Source organism: Macrobrachium nipponense, chromosome 8, assembly GCF_015104395.2.
Source record: "Macrobrachium nipponense isolate FS-2020 chromosome 8, ASM1510439v2, whole genome shotgun sequence".
Taxonomy (NCBI): domain Eukaryota; kingdom Metazoa; phylum Arthropoda; class Malacostraca; order Decapoda; family Palaemonidae; genus Macrobrachium; species Macrobrachium nipponense.
Window position 1 is genome coordinate 66,401,353 of NC_087203.1, and position 17,082 is coordinate 66,418,434.

Consider the following 17,082-nt stretch of genomic DNA (forward strand, 5'->3'; position numbering starts at 1 on the left):
AAAGCTACAACCACGGGTTGTTTATTGTTGTATTCTACATGAAATTGTGCACATTTCCATATATAAAACTTTATGTAATGGCTATTTTAACATGGTGCAAACATTACGACAATCGGACGAAAAAATTTATGATTTTTTCGGAAGTGTAACTGCGTGGACATAAGGAAAAAGTTTTTTCTCATAAATTAACCATAAATCAAAATATGGTAGAGACTTCCAATTTGTTGTAAAATGAATGTAAATGATTGAATATTACTAGAATATAAGAATTTTAGCTTACAATTGCATTTTTCAACCATTTCGGTAGAGTCAAAGTTGACCGAAGGTTGAAATTTTGGCACTTATCGTTATTTATATGAAAATATTTCAAAACTGATGAAAGCTACAACTATGAGTTGTTTTTAGTTGTATTCTACATGAAATTGCGCACATTTTCATATATAATACTCCATGTAACGGCTAATATATAATGGTGCAAATATTATGTCAACGTGACGAAATAATTTCCGAGATGTGTCGTTGATGTTATTTAGTGCGAGAAGAAAGAAATTCACGCTTGTGCGCCTGGGTAACGATTGTAAACAAAGCAACGTCTTGATCCGTGTGCTCCCAGCATCCCCCTAGGCGCGATTCAAAAGTTTTCGCCTAGTAGGCCTATAACTATTTTTCCGCAAATTTTTAAAAAAGAACTTTTTTTCGTCGACATACCATACGTTGGTTCGGCACCCGACAGACAATTTTCGTCAACGTTTAATACGTCCAATCGGAGTTAAAGGGTTAACAGATCTGCCAATAACCAGGGAATGCCTGTAATTAGTGAAATGACAACTGTGGGAGAGTGAAGAGAATGTAGGGGGGCTCCCAGAATCTGAGTGGAACGCACTGCTGATTGACTTCGAGGCGAGAACGAGGCTTGGCACTTGTTGAGTAAGAAATCCAGAGGAAAAACAAGAACTGAACGTTACTACTTCTTTCAACCTTATTAATCCCACTGTATAGCAGGGTCTGCCACTTGAGTCAACTTTTTTCATTGGCAACGGGAGCGAAGCATGAAAGTCTAAGGGAGAAAAATATACTAATGGCGCCAATAAGCGGTTATCGGCGCCATAAGAGCGCCATAAGTGTCTCAGTGCCATAAGCATTTCGGTGCCATGAATAACACATAAATATGTAGTATTTACTACATACATGCATATGTATATGATTTACTGTAGTACATAGTATACTTCAGTACAATATACTACTGTATACTGTAAAATGATGAAAGCCTTGCCTTTAATCCTTTGGGTGTTTTCTACAATACATATGTACATACATACCTCCATTCCATGTTATACATAGTAAGTAGTATTTTTATGTAGTAGTATACATATCAGTATGTAGTGTAGTTTGCACTGCAGGGTACATACTTACAGTTGTTGATGAATTTGTAAAGTAGGAACATATTGTATTAGTCTGTAATGCAAAAAGTATGTAGTATTAACATTAGAACTGTAAAGTATGTATGTAGTTTGTACAGTAATAGTAGTATGTATGTAATCAGTAAGTATTAGTGTAGAGTACCTATAGTACTACTAGTATGTACGTACAACAACACACTACTTACTGTACTACAGTACGTACGGTACTGTATGTAGTATCCGTACTATAGGTATGTACAGTGAAAAAATGTACTAAATACTACTGGTATTTTCTTACTTCTTGTTTTGAAATTGTTGTGCATCATAACCCCTGGTAACAAAGTCCAGCTTGAGGAGAGCCTTTAAGGTCTGGATAAACTATGTAATCCTTCATAGTAGGTACGTACTACTACATAAGTAGTGCGGCCACTTTCTAGGAGATTCTGTAATGTAAAAATTTACTATGTACAGTGTTCCCCGTATTCGCGGGCGATGGGTACCAGACACCCCAATGAATAGTGCGAACTTGCAAATAGTTAGAACTCCCCTCTAAAAATGCTTATATGTGCCTATCTTGAAAGTTCAAATACCAAATTTATACTTAAAGTATCATCCTACATCAAATATACCATTGAAATGGTATTATTAATATCATTTCAAAGTCATCTGAAAAATTTTACCATTAGAAATATATAAACAGTCAATAAGAGAGAGAGAGAGAGAGAGAGAGAGAGAGAGAGAGAGAGAGAGAGAGAGAGAGAGAGAGAGAGAAAATAATGCTCATGATATCAAAAGATTGAAATGAACTTCTGTAGGCAACACTTCTTCCCCTCCCATAAATACATATAGCTTTTCCAGAGAAAAGAGAAAGAGAGGACTGAACAATCTGTTTGCCTGTCTATCAATTCTTTTGCTGAGAGAGAGAGTGAGAGAGATAGAGATTAAAGAAGGAAGAAATAGAAACACCAAATGTATACCTTATGTAACATCCTACATCAAATTTACCTTAAATTATTATCATGTTACTACATTAATCTTAATAGATTGTATTAGTATAATTTCAAAGTAATCCTGAATACATTTTTATGACACGAAAATGATTTTCTAATTTTAAAATATTAGTATTGGTCAATACTGTATTAGTAAGTTTAATAAGATTAAATGATATCACATAATAGCAGTAATAATTCTCTCTCTCTCTTACAGAGATGTAAGTTTTTTGTATGATAAATAAATGATTTACTAATTTTTAAATATTAATATTAATGTAAAGAGCAATCAATTCGTTAAAGAAAATACTATAGTGAATTAGTAAGATTTCAGTTTATAAATTAAAAAATTATGTAAGAATGAAGGAAATCCCAGTCTTCACGCATCTTTCTTTTGAACTCCAGGTACCAAGCTGTGGTGACTGAGGTCCAACAGCTGGTCAAATATATCAAGCAATGTGACAGGAGGGGAGGGAGTGTGGTTCTCTCTCTCTCTCTCTCTCTCTCTCTCTCTCTCTCTCTCTCTCTCTACTGAGATGAGAGATTTTTATGGTACATGTATGTATAATATGTTTATTAATATTTTCAAATAATAATAATAATAAAACTAATTACAAAAATCATTTGTGATTTTAAAGAAATGCTACAATAATCTTTCCCTTTAACTCTTTCAAATAAGGATAACTCTCTCTCTCTCTCTCTCTCTCTCTCTCTCTCTCTCTCTCTCTCTCTCTCTCTCTCTCTCTCTTCCAGAGATGTATGTTTTTATATGATAAATAAATGATTAACTAATTTTCAAATATCAATATTAATGTAAACAGCAAAAATATCAATTCATTAAAGAAAATACTAAAGTGAATTAATAAGATTTTTAGTTTATAAATAAAAAAATTATGTAAGCATGAAAGAAAATCCATTCTACTCTGCGTCTGTCTTTGAACTCCAGGTAGCCAAACTGAGGGGCGGGGGTTGTTGTTGTTGTTGTTTTTGATTAAGCTGACCTTGTGTCAGCACAGGCTCTTGCTCACAGAGCAGCCCGTAAATGGGGCTGGGGTCCACAACTGTCAAATATATCAAGTAATATGATAGGAGGAGAGAGAGTTGCCAATTAGGTTGTGTTGCTCACTCAAGTTCATGTAATTTCTCTCTCTCTCTCTCTCTCTCTCTCTCTCTCTCTCGCCTCCTCTCTCTCTCTCATCTGTCTCTCTCTCTCTCTCTCTCTCTCTCTCTCTCTCTCTCTCTCTCTCTCTTTTACTGAGATAAGAGAATTTCTATGGTACATGCATATATTTATTAATGTTTTCATAATAATAATAATATGACTATTTTCAAAATTCATAGGTGATAGTATTTTAAAGAAATACAATAATCTATCCATTTCACTCTTAAATATGGATGAATCTCTCTCTCTCTCTCTCTCTCTCTCTCTCTCTCTCTCTCTCTCTCTCTCTCTCTCTCTCATTTGCCACACGACATACGCATGTCATAGTGGTAACTTTCGTCCTCCGTTTGGGTTGGAAGTGTATGTATACAGTATATCTTTAAGGGCATTACTACATTTTATGGTGAAATAATAACATATAGTACTAGTTTTCAAATAATAAGTTTAATGAGATTAAATGATAACAATAACATTACTTTCTCTCTCTCTCTCTCTCTCTCTCTCTCTCTCTCTCTCTCTCTCTCTCTCTCTCTCTCTCTCTCTCTCTCTCTCCCCATTATTATTATCTTTGTCTCAGAAGTAATTCATAATTTCACTCTTGACGGTCAGATATATGATGTTGCCATTCAGTGGTCTCTCTCTCTCTCTCTCTCTGTAAAGATATAATAAGGTTGTATACAGTATACAGGTAGCTATAGTGTTCAAGCTACGATCATTCGTCTTACAATAATCTGATTTTACGGGAGATACCAAATTACAATAGCCTAACTTTATGCCATCTTCCAGTTAAATAAGTTCAGAAATAGCAAAAGATTATGATGAAAGTATGGTTTGAATGCTATACTCGTTGCATAAACGTGTACAGCTATGAACAACCGAACGAGAAACAAAATTTTTTTTTAAGTACAACTGAACTGGATAACAACAACATCCGGTTTGGCTTATATTTTAACTATTGTACCATAGTAAACAATTACTGTAGTTGTTATAAATGATGTTGTGTAGAATAGGACTGAGATATCTTAATGTAGTAACTTTATTCACTATAAATTAAAGATCAATAAGGAAATATACTGTTAAATTTAAATCTAGTTGTAGCTGAAGCTGAGAAAAGTGTTCAAGCTACTAATGACCATTATCGTGCATTGGCAACAAGGATAAAACTCCAGTAAACTTATGGGATCAAACACAACCATAGATAAAATTGAGTTAAAATCATTTTAATTAAAACTACTGTGCTTGAAAGAACACATTTTACTGTTGGTGTCACGCTGATAAAAGATAAATAATGTAAAGTTCGTATTACGATGATATAAAGGAAATTTGTGAATGGAATCACGTAATTTTTTTTACTCAAGGAAAAATGACCTTACCTCATATAAGTCAAGTACCTAGCTATTCATTTATGCTAACTAGAAGCAAGAAAATTCTCTCAGAATTGAGTTAAATATGGCAAAATATCTTGAGCTCGTACGGTCGTACCTTAATTTTTTGCTCGTGTAATAAAGCAAAAAATTAGCTGAGTTGCACAGTTATATTTTGTACGTACTTCTATCCCATGGAGAAAACAAACAAATATTAATGTTGCAAAAATGAATGTATATGCAAGTTTTGTCTTTTAAAATGAATTTATGCAACAATTGTAAATAAAATTTATAAAAACGGGATTCAATGATATAAATTAAAATTTTATTATTCGGGCTCGACTGAACAACCTATTCTCTTCATCATGTGAAGGGCTGTTACAAAGACTTCAAATGAACATGCTTACTGCCACTGTATCATATTTATGTACATAAATAAAAAGATACCCTGTAATCCATTTTTCATACACATTTTAAACAAAAGCATGAAAACTTATAACAAAAGGCTGAAGTTCATTAATAAAATTAGTTATATTGAGCTTCCAAATTAATAAAATATAACCACGTGAAGTCTTTGTAAATGCATTTTTCGGAACAGCGGCGGACGAGAACAAACATGAAAAAATATCCTCTGATAATGCGGAGGGTAGTTACAAAAGCTGCCTTTGTATCATATTTATGTACAAAAATAAAGATACCCTATACATAATATATTTTCATACACATTTTAAACATAAAAGCATGAACATTTATAAAATCAACACATCAATCGCTAAATTTTAAAAAGCATGAACATTTATAAAATCAACACATCAATCGCTAAATTTTCACTTTTTTAACTGTTTTTGGAAGAGTGGCAGGTGGCGGCATAGAACAGCATCATGGTTATATAGTTTACCCTAATATCTATTTAATAATACAATCAAATTTTTAATTATCATTTGCATAAGCTTTACTATGGTCTGAACAGTATCTCTACAAATGTATGTACTTGTTAGACATAACAGCGCTTGTGGCGCTGTTAACCAAAAATTGTGCCATAAAAAAATACCTTAAAATACCTTATGTTTTATTAGTATTTTTGACAACCTCCATGAAACTGATTCGATGCTAACCGTGGGCTACCTGTATAATGAATAAATAACTACAGGCATCCACGGTTACTAGTTTTTTTTGGGGGGGTGGTGTTCAATGCTCAGTGGGGTGCTGATAAGTGTAAACTGCCATTAACTGAAACTAGACAATTTATGCCGCTCATAACTGGTTAATGGCACCTCTTTTAGGTATGTTACGATGCCATAACTATTATTGGCACCTTATGCGCCAATAACTGGAACATGTTGGGTGTCATAAATCGCCGATATTATGGGTGCCATAAAACTGGATCACTGTTAACCAATTCTGCGGTAACCAGAGACAGCCTGTATGATGAAAACATGAAAAAAGAAAAAAAAATAATGTTTTTGCTGCAATAGTGATGTTTGATTATGCTCCCGACCCCACAGTTCCAAAATAAAAAAAAATTCCTAAAACTGAAACACAACTAAGCTCAAGTATTTCAGGTAAAGGATTGTTTACCTGTAGTATTGCAATTTTGCAAACACTCATAATAGCAGCCCGTTTGACCCATTGTACCATTTTGAAGATATAAATTTCTTTTGATAAATATACCATTCTGTAATTACTTTGCAGGTCATGTATTCAAGGTTGCCTCGTGAAAAGTTGTTTGCTCCAGGCTCTGAGGTTAGTGCAGCGTTTTGCCCAGCAGATAAAACAGGTAAAGAAATGACCAAGGAAGTCTTTCGGTGTGCTTCCAAGATATCAAAAGGAGAATTACGGCATGATCAGACAAATGCTGAGTGGAGGCGACTGTGTGCCTGTGCATCTTATAATGCTATCATTGCAGTTCTTGTGTGTGTACAAAATGATTTGCGTTTTTACACACAGTTCTTATTCCAAGCCAATGCAGCCAAAGGAGAGGCTATATGGGAAAGTCTAATTGATTGCAATGTGAAGCATGAATTTGATGTGGAAGTAAATTTCAAGCCTGGAAGTAAGAAGAGATTTGTTGCTTTGCGACAAAGCTTGAAAGTGTCTGCTGGGGCAGGTGGAACTGGAATGGGAGCAGGAACCTTCCAATTCAATCTATCACATTATCTTGCTGACAGCAGCTTAAGGGAAGATCTCAGTCAGTTTGACTTCAATAACTCTGTGGTTTTAGCCATGTCACAGACAGAAGACGCAAGAGAAAGGTCAGTAATCCTGTAAATGTGCACCGCAATTTTTTTTATATATATCTTTATTAGATAAAATTTTATATATACAGACTTATTACTTTAATTAGTCAATCCTTGTGTGTGTGTGTGAATCCCCAATTCAATGTCAGTGCATAGAAATGAAGCAGCTGCACTGCATATACTTCAAGAAGGGTTTCGCATGTGCATTTTGCACCTTAAGGCCCTTTTGGTAAACTCATTTTTTGTAGTCTTGACAGCTCCAACTGCAGGGGGTTGTCAGAAGAAAGACATTAGGATGAAAGCATAGAAATACCTCACCTTACTTCATTAATTTGTACCAAGGTTCTTGACTTGAATTTTTAAAAATTACTTAAATTAATAAACCCTTTAAAAAATCACCTAGATACTATAACCAATAAACATCTTAACAACAACATTATTATAATATGGTGTTTGATATTTCAACCTTTTAAATGGTTTTTAATATTCAAACATTTTAATTATAAAGAATGACAATAAAACCTCAACAATTTACATTAACTGTTCTTTATCTGATGGGCAACATCAGTATGCTCAGTGGGGTGGAGAAGGTACATGGAAAAAGAGGAGATTATGCTGATTCTGATGTTAATGGTTGAATTGCATCTGTTGAGTTTACAGGTTGTCACAAGAATTGTTTGAAAGTGCCTTGAACTTTATTGCTCTTTTCATCTAAAAGCATCATATAAAGAACAACCGAGTCACACATTGCCCCATAAGCTTTGCAGCATTCAGCATCAGGATCCACATCTACAAAAGGTGTAAGAGCTTTCTTCCTAAGCCGTCAGTACACCTCACTCGGTGTAATGTAGGCATTACTTAAGGTTCTTCGTTACTGTACCTCCATTCATATTCTCATCCATCTTTCTGTCCACCCTCTCCTAACAATTGTTTCATAGTGCAACTGCGAGGTTTTCCTCCTGTAACATCTTTTAAACCTTTTAGTGTCAATTTCCGTTTCAGCACTGAATGGCCTTAGTTGGCATAATGGCAAAAATCTATAAATCAAATCAAACTTACGCTTGAAGGCCTGCTGCATCTTATTGTTGGTGAACTGTCCTGGCTTAGATTCTGGTGCCTGCTCCTGTGCATGGTGCTACTTCTCATGAAGTTCCATCAATTGTTCACATCCCTCTCAGCAGTCTTTGAAATTGTGAACACGTTGAGGGTATAGCCTTTTTCAAACACTATTCATATGTCGGAAATTTCACTTCAAGCACTGTTTATATGTAGGAATGCCATCTAGATATTGTAGCTGTTCTAAAAGTCAAGGATTGTAGATATGTTGCCCTGAATTATTGCATTTATAACCTGGTTAAGGGTTTACCTAAGATAGTAGCACCTCAAGATGGTAGTGATTATGGTCCATTGTTTGCAAGGTAAAGATGGTGTTGGGAGTAGGTAAACAAAAGCAGTCAGGAGCTTTGTCTAAAATAAGAAAGATCTTAAAGGACGAAATCCTTTTCTGTACAAAACTCCTCCACTACTGATCTAAAATTGTTGAAGAACCAGTTCTCAAAAATAATAAGTCAACCAAGCCTTAGGTTTTGATAACCATATGACTGGGAGAGAGTTCTTGGAGAATTTTTTTAGTGCAATTTTAACTTGAAGTTGAGTGCACAGTTGCTTCCCAGCTTAAAGGTTAAATAGTCTATTGTAACCTTGAAGCTGGCATTGCCCTCTCCAAAGGGTTTTGATATGTGTAATATGTAGAGTGGAAGTGATGGTGCCTGGTCTCTTCTTCATCGTCCTCCACTCTGCAGACATCCTGTAGCCATGATTCATACTGGTCCTGTAGAATACAGGTGAAATACATACACATTAACCTATCTGAAGGTCATAATTTAAGGATTTAACTCCCTCATCCTTCCCTTTGAAAGAAAAAGGTGGTTAGGAACAGAATTACTTGTTATTTAGGATTTTATGCTGATAAATTTTACCTACAGAGGTGTATCTCATGTACTTAAGTAGGAGAAACAGGTTCCCCTAAGTGAATTAAATTTTCATTGACATTGCAATCTTAAATATTATTTACCAGGTCCCACTTATAATCACTTATTACTTTTTTGTAACATGGAAAACTTAGTATCCAGGTGATTGAGAAACTAGGACTCATCTCCATAATAATATGCACACCTGTAACCATCTTCTTTACAAGCTTTAATTTGCTTAAAAATATTCTTATATAAGGTTTAGGTTTTTATATCCATGAAAAATACTATTTAATTTTAAGAAATATTGCAATGGTATATGGGAAATCCATATTTTTTTTATATTGTAGTCACTGTCTTGTCCTCAAGGATTACCCTTTTCTTGGTCTATCCAGAACTCCCATTGTGACCAGACTAATTTCAAAGAATTCCCTGAACTTGTCTTGTGGCTAGGTATTGTGTTGTAATGATAAACATTATAACACTAGATAGAGTGTAAATGAACTCGGGATAAGAGGGCACTTTCTATTATCCTCAGTGAACAATAACACTCAGTTTACCAACATCAAAACCGCAGGAAGAATAAGTGGTTATCCACATACATAGTCATATTGTTTACATATGAATATGACCAATATCTGATCAAAATGCCATAAAATGCCTTACTTTTCTGTTGGTCAGTGTAGGATGATGCTTTACCCATAACCCATTTCTGTTTGTCAGGGAAGTGGGGGTTTTTAGAGGACTCAACAGTGACTACCAAAAGTAGGTTTTTCCTATGTCAAAACCTGATTTTTGATAGTGTAGTCGCTGTCTTGTCCTCAAGGAGCTTTGCAAAGAAACTGACAATTGATGAAAAGTTCTTGGATTCTAATCCCAACAACCCAAAAACATTTTTGGTCCAGGGTCAAAAATTTTTTGACGTTAGTCTGGTTACCATGGAGCTCTGGATAGACCATGGAAAGGATACTCCTTGAGGACTCAACAGCAACCACTAAAAGTAGGTTTTTCCTACATCAAAACCTGTTTTCTAAATGAATCTTACCTCTCTATTATGATAGCTATGTTTCCCACTTCTGGTGGGAGGATTGGAGGATGGTAGTGTACTACAAACTAAAACATTAATAGGATCATTTAGTTTTAACTGTCTTATTAACCCATCCCTTTCTAGTGATTCAAGCATCTATTGTTTACCATTCAGTTTTTCCTGTGTCATCGGTACACAAGGACGTAATGAGTGTGGTTAAGATTGTGGTCATTAATGGATTCATCCTATTTTGTATTCTGTGATTTCAATTATCTTGGTTCTTGTTATTATTGAAGATGTCATCCAAAAAGGATAAAGATGGTTTTAAGGCTGTAAGGTAAGAGGGTCTATACCTGGCTTTATGTTTCAGATTACATCGTCATGATATAGACTGTAAAATGTAGTAACAAGGGTTGTTTTGGTAATGATCACTGTGATCAGTGTATTGTATGGTTAGTGGGTGTTTGCTTTCAGTGAAGTCTTTTTTTTAGAGGAGTTGAAACTCCCTTCATATCTGGGACCAGGAGGTTCTACCATCACCCCTGCTTCTCCAGGATTTCCCTCTGATTAGCTGAGGTTTCTGATTGGACTTAGATGCTGAAGAAGTGTAGGTAGTGTAGTCAGCTTTTCAGAGACTGATTAGGTCTGCGCTAGCTATTCCCATGATGTGCTTAGATTGCTTCTCAATAGCTATCTTTTGACGCCAGACTGTTTCTCCTTCTGGACTGCCAGTCCTTTACCTTGTCATTATGCTAGCATGCAGGAGGTTTATTTCTGCATCAGGGATTAAGAGTACGAGCCATCGGTCTGCATATCCTAGAACTAGATCACTGCACTCTTTGGTGCTGTGTCGCGTTAGGTCTCCTCTACAGCATCAGTGCTTGCTTGCTTCCCTGAACAGGCTTTGAACCTGAATTTATTGACTGCTACTGTTTCAGCAGCACAGAGATCTGGCTTCTTCTCAAGCAGGTGTTTCATCTTCAGCTCTTCAGACACCTTTGGCATTGGCGCCACTGGCTCCTCAGGGGTTAACTGGACATTAGCACCAGCCACCAATTCATTGGCGCTTCAAGTGCTTTTGACATTTACGCCAGAGTTTACTGGGTGTTAATGCTATCTGCTACGTCATTGGCACTTCAGATGCTTGCTGCGTTAACCAGCCTCCATTTCGTCAGTGCTTCAGATGCTTTCACTGTTTGCGTTAACCTCCCCACCTGCCACATCGTCAGCGTTTCAGGTGCTTGGGGTGTTAGCACCACTGTTTCAGTGGCCGTTAACTTGGTGTTAGCACCAGGTGCTACTTCATTGGGCCATTTGCGCTGTGCCTTAGACATTTAGCTGGTGATAGCGCCAGCCACTACATCATCATCGCTTTTCACGCGTGTGCCATCATTGCTAGCATCTCCTCGGGCAGTTTTTGGATGTTAGCACCAGCCACCATATCATTGGCGCTTCAGACACTATTGGTGTTAACTCCAGCTTCTCCTTGGGTGTTGGCCAGCCGTTAGTGCCAGCTGCCTCATATTTTGTGCTTCAGGCATTATCACCAGCACCTCCTTGTGTATTTTTTGGGCATTAGTACCAGCTGCCCCATCTTCAGTGTTTCAGATGCTTGCGACGTTATCGCCGGCTGCCTCATTGGGTGCCAACTACTACATTTTCAGCACTTCAGTCTCCTTTCACATGTGCTTCAGCCTCCGCTTTGTCGGTGTGGTACACTGTTACATAAGGAGTTCTCTGCTTGAATAAAGCATGGTCTAACTTATTATATAATATAATTTTTGTATTTTTTGTTTGTGGTACAGTAATTGATATTATTTTCTTAAAAAGCATATGTACAGTACAGTACTGACGAGAGAGAGAGAGAGAGAGAGAGAGAGAGAGAGAGAGAGAGAGAGAGAGAGAGAGAGAGAGAGAGAGAGAATCTGCAAACAAAAGTATATTATCTAGCAATTCTTCTTACAACACTTTATGTATATGTATATATTTCATGAATGACTAGTGCATTTATGATAAAAAAATTATTTACTCTACTAATTACAGTACTGTTCTGTAATATTAAAGTATAAACACAACAAAATACAGTAATCAGTGTTTTTGTCTTTTGTTTTCGTTCTGAGAATCAGCTGATCGACGCTTATTTCTGAAAAAAATTTAGGAAAATGATTTAGTTGCTATAAAAAACTAATTTATTAATGGAATTATCTTTAATTTTGTTCATGAAAGTTTATGATAACAGTAATTCCTATTTCTTTGATAGAGAGAAAGAGAGATAGAGATAGAGAGAGAGAGAGAGAGAGAGAGAGAGAGAGAGAGAGAGAGAGAGAGAGAGAGAGAGAGAGATTGTCACAGAAAAAATGCTACATTACTGGAGCCTGGAGGTTTTCAATTGCCTACATAAGAACTTTGGATTTTAAAATTTTTAATGATATATGTGTACTGAGAGGGAGAGAGAGAGCTGGCAGAAGAATATTTTAATAAATTTAAGGGAGATGGCAAGGACTAACCACAATACGACATAAACCAAGAACTCAATGTAGTAAATAATATTTTTATCATAAATTTATTTGTATGGTATCATGAAAATAAGTACATGATATAACAAACATAGCATTCTGTTTGGAGGCACATATGTGTCCCGACGTTCTAGACTACATACCCACATATATTTTAGATATGTGCTATACAATAGTACAATCCTAAAATACATACATGTACAGTAAATACCATTTCAAAATGATCTTACTAAACAGGAAAATATCAAAGTACATAAAATGTAGGCGCAGAATGATGTATAAAGTTACGCAGCCTAAAGATAATGTACATCTGAATGATAGGGGATCCTTAAGAATAACAGCTGTAGGCTGGTACATAATTTTGCAACATGACTGAAATAATATTAGGGTGTTCTGGGATAATAGTTAGAGGTATATTTTAGTTTGAACTATCAAGTTTGGTAATTCTTCTTCTTCTTCTTCCTAGCTTAAACCCATTTTTATATGGGGTCACCATTGCGAATGAGTCGTCTCCATCGATTTCTGTCCTATGCCTCGTTCTCATTTATACCTTTCAATTCCATATCTTCCCCTACACAATCACGCCATCTCTTTCTTGGTCTTCCTTTCTTCCTTCTACCCCGCACTTCCATTTCCATCGTATGTCTTCCAACATGACGTTCCTCCCTTCGTAACAGGTGTCCATACCATCGAAGCCTTCCTTCCTGTATTTTCTTCAATATTTCAGCTACCTTTGTCGATCCTCTTATATACTCATTTCTAATCCTATCTTCCCTTGTTACTCCCGACATCCATCTCAACATTCTCATTTCTGCTACATCCATCCTCTCCTCTGTTTTCCTCATACTTGCTGTTTCTGTTCCATATAACATTGCTGGTCTGACCACTGTCCTATGGAACTTTCCTTTCAATTTCAGAGGGACCTTCTTGTCACAGAGGACCCCTGATGCAGACCTCCAGTTATTCCATCCTGCCTGAATTCGGTGTCTCCCCTCTTGGTCCATGCTTCCACTATCCTCTAATACGGACCCTAGTACTTGAACTTCTGTACTTTCTTTATTTCTTCCCTACCCAATCTTATGCTACTTCCTCAAGTGCTGCTCTCCACCTCTCCAACCTCCCCTCCAACTCCTCCTTCCCCTCTGAACACAACACAATGTCATCCGCATTTGGCAATGAGCTGTTAAAATAGGCAGTTATAGACATTTTATGGGTGTATATAGCCGACTTTAAAACCATGGTAGTAGGAGAGTACTGTAATGTAAAATTACTATGGGTTTTTTGGATGATGGTATGGGATGTATTTTTGTTTGAAATGATATTAAATTGTTTTAGTATGATAATTTAAGGTATGTTTTTATTTGAACTATCAAATTATGAATTGAAAATGTTAAAATAGGCAGTTATATGCATTTTACTTTTATGGTTAAAAGGTATTTGGCAGTTATAAGGATTTTTAAAAGGGATATTTGCATTTTGATGGCAGTTTCTGAAACCTATTATCGCTTGAAAATTGGGGAGCACTGTACTTTCATATCTACTATGTATCCCCCCTCCCCACACCAACTTCCCCACTAATATAGACAGAAAGAACTGAATGTTAAACTGGTTAATAGACCATTAAAACTAAACGATCCTATTAATTTTTTAGTTTTGCACTCTTATCCTCCCACCAGATGCAGGAATTACAGCTATCATAATATTGAGAGGTAAGTGTTTAAAAAATAAATTTGTCAGAAATTGGTATTTATCCGTTTTTATTTTCATAATGTGATCAAATTTTACTCACCATTCTCACTCTGTGTTTTGATAGGATGCAAATTTTTGGAGACTTTGATGGTGAACTAATGACCCTCAATCTAGATCAAAGTGATTACAATGAACATGAAACCATGGCTAATCTTGTTGCTGTCATCAACCACATTGTTGAAGCCAAAATCATGACTTTACCAAAGGAGGTAAGTTGAGAAGGAACTATTTAATTTTATATGTTTCTGCTTTAAGGAATAACATATTGTGAATAAATTAATGTGCCAAAATCAGGTTAGAAAAAAAGTTATGGATCATTCCTGTAGAGGTTTAAAACTATGAGTCGTTGATATCAGTCAACTATTATGTAACAATTTATGAAACTGAAATCTTATTCTTGACCCTTTAGACAGTTTTGTTGTTGGTTAGAAAATCAGATTGGCTTTACTTGCTGTTGAGGTCATTTGGAATTGAAACAGGTTAATTATTTCAGGAATTCTCATTAGATAATTTAATTTTGTTCAACATATTGTATATTTTAATATTTCCAGACTTGTCTCAAGCAGAACTTGTATACTTTAAATATACTGTATATACTCGTGTAATGTGTGATCTCACATATTGTGTGTGACCCCCAAATTTTCACCCATAAAAAATTTATTCATTTATCTCCTGTATCATATGAGTTCCATTTTTGAGAGACCATATTACTATAGACTAGCCTCTTTTCTTCCATCTCATTGTGTATCCCACATAAGTTAAAAAATTAAAAGAGAATGATAAAAATATTGTTATTAAAGGGATTTTGACGAAGGAAAAATCTATTTCTGGGGAGAGACCTGTGGCACCCGGTGAAAAGGGTTCCTGCTATCTACTTTTCTGGTATAAATAGTTTCTAAATATACCAGCGAAAAAAGCTAGCATTGGTATGCAGAGGTTACTACCCTCGCGCGAGCACCCAAAGGGTGTCGAGTATAAAGTTGGGGGCGTGTGAAAGCCACTATTCACAGGTCTCCTGCCATTTAGAGTCTTCCCTCTCAAAAACCTCCATATGGGGTGAGCCGAGTCAATGATCACACCTACATCGCCCTCGTACTACTACTGTTAATACCTGACGCGAGCGACATCTGCAATCCTGATGTTTTAGATACCTTTTTTATGGCTTGGATAGGTGTAGGGAAGGGAAACTACCAAAAGGGTTGGGTTTCACCGGGCGACACAGGTCTCTCCACAGAAATAGATTTTTCCTTCGTCAAAATCCCTTTTCTGGGTCGACCTGTGTTCGCCGGTAAAAATTTACCAGAGAATACTATCCAAGCCTGCTGAATAATAAGTAAACTTAAGAGGAGAAATGAAAACTGAAATTCATTTAAATATAAATTTACTTACTGCAAAAATATTTTAGGAACAATAGTTAAACTTAAACTTATTATTATTAATTATTCTAAGACTTAACGTATGACTTAGAATTAATTATACTTGAAGGTAATACAAAATAATAGGGTATCATGTAATGAATTTGATACAAATTCAGAGTATGTACAAATTGGTCTATAAAGGCCTATCTGGAGCAAATAATTTATGTACAAGAATAGGTGGCAGGATGACGCCAAGTCCTCCCAACACCAAGGGGAGAGGTATCGTGGAGAGTACGAGTGAGGCAGGTAGAAAGGAGAGGGGGGGGGGAAAGGTGGGGCAGAAGAAGGTTTGGAAATGTTATTTGGGGGAGACTATGCTCCCTGCAGCAATTGTTGAATATTTATGTGCCTCCAAATTGTTCAAATAGTGGCGCTTGAAAACTATTGGAGATTTCCATCCCGTGTATTTCTTCAGATCCTCAAAATTCATATTTTGGAAGTAATTAATTGATTTAGCCACCGCCCGGATGTCATGAACATTTGGGAATGAATCTGGGTTGGCTTGTTTTATAAAGTAAAGTATTTGCTGTCTAATAACTTTGATAGAGATTGTGCCACCATGTTCTCTAATAAAGAGAGGACATGACGACCTTGTGGAGCAGTGACAGGGCATAGAGATGTGTCCTGTGTCAGGGGAATAATTTTCCAAGGAGACCACCTATTTTGAGGGTCCTCATTTTTTGCCAGGAATCTCCAGTCTGGGGATAGTAGCACTTCCCCTGATGGGAGGAAATCTATGTGATCTGGGTTACGTGAGAGAGCCGAAAGTTCAGATATTCTGGCACCCGACGCCATACCAGTTAGGAATAAAATTTTCCTTAGAAGAGTTATGTATGAGCATGATTCATTAATGGTATCTGACGCCAATTTAAGTACATCATTTAAGAACCAAGTAACCTTTTGTGGACGGGCAGTTGGTCTCAGGCGTGCACATGCTCTTGGAATGGAAGAAAAATATGTGTCTGACAAATTTATATTGAAACCAAATTGAAAGATCTTTTTCAAGGCTGATTTTATTGTTGTAATAGTCTGGCGGCTAGGCCCTTCTTGAATATAGTTCTGAAGAACGAGATTGCCAGATTTGGGGTCATTTTATGAGTATTTGAATGTTTTAGAAATTCAGCTACTTTTTAACCCTCTTACGCCGACTGGACCTATTTTACGTCGACATTTTTTGTCTCCCGTGTGCCGACTGGACGTATTTTACTTCGACTTACAAAAGTTTTTTTTAAAATTCGCGGAAAAATACT

The 17,082-nt window shown here is 36.1% G+C and overlaps 1 protein-coding gene across 1 annotated transcript in view; it reads left to right on the forward strand.

Moving 5' to 3' along the window:
* Positions 1 to 17,082, forward strand: part of LOC135222815 (DNA-dependent protein kinase catalytic subunit-like) — a 763,170-nt gene that overhangs the window by 464,715 nt on the left and 281,373 nt on the right. Inside the window, exons 31-32 of the mRNA XM_064261121.1 lie at positions 6,608 to 7,167; positions 14,479 to 14,623. Of these exons, the coding sequence (XP_064117191.1) occupies positions 6,608 to 7,167; positions 14,479 to 14,623 (705 nt within the window). The remainder of the gene's footprint in view (positions 1 to 6,607; positions 7,168 to 14,478; positions 14,624 to 17,082) is intronic.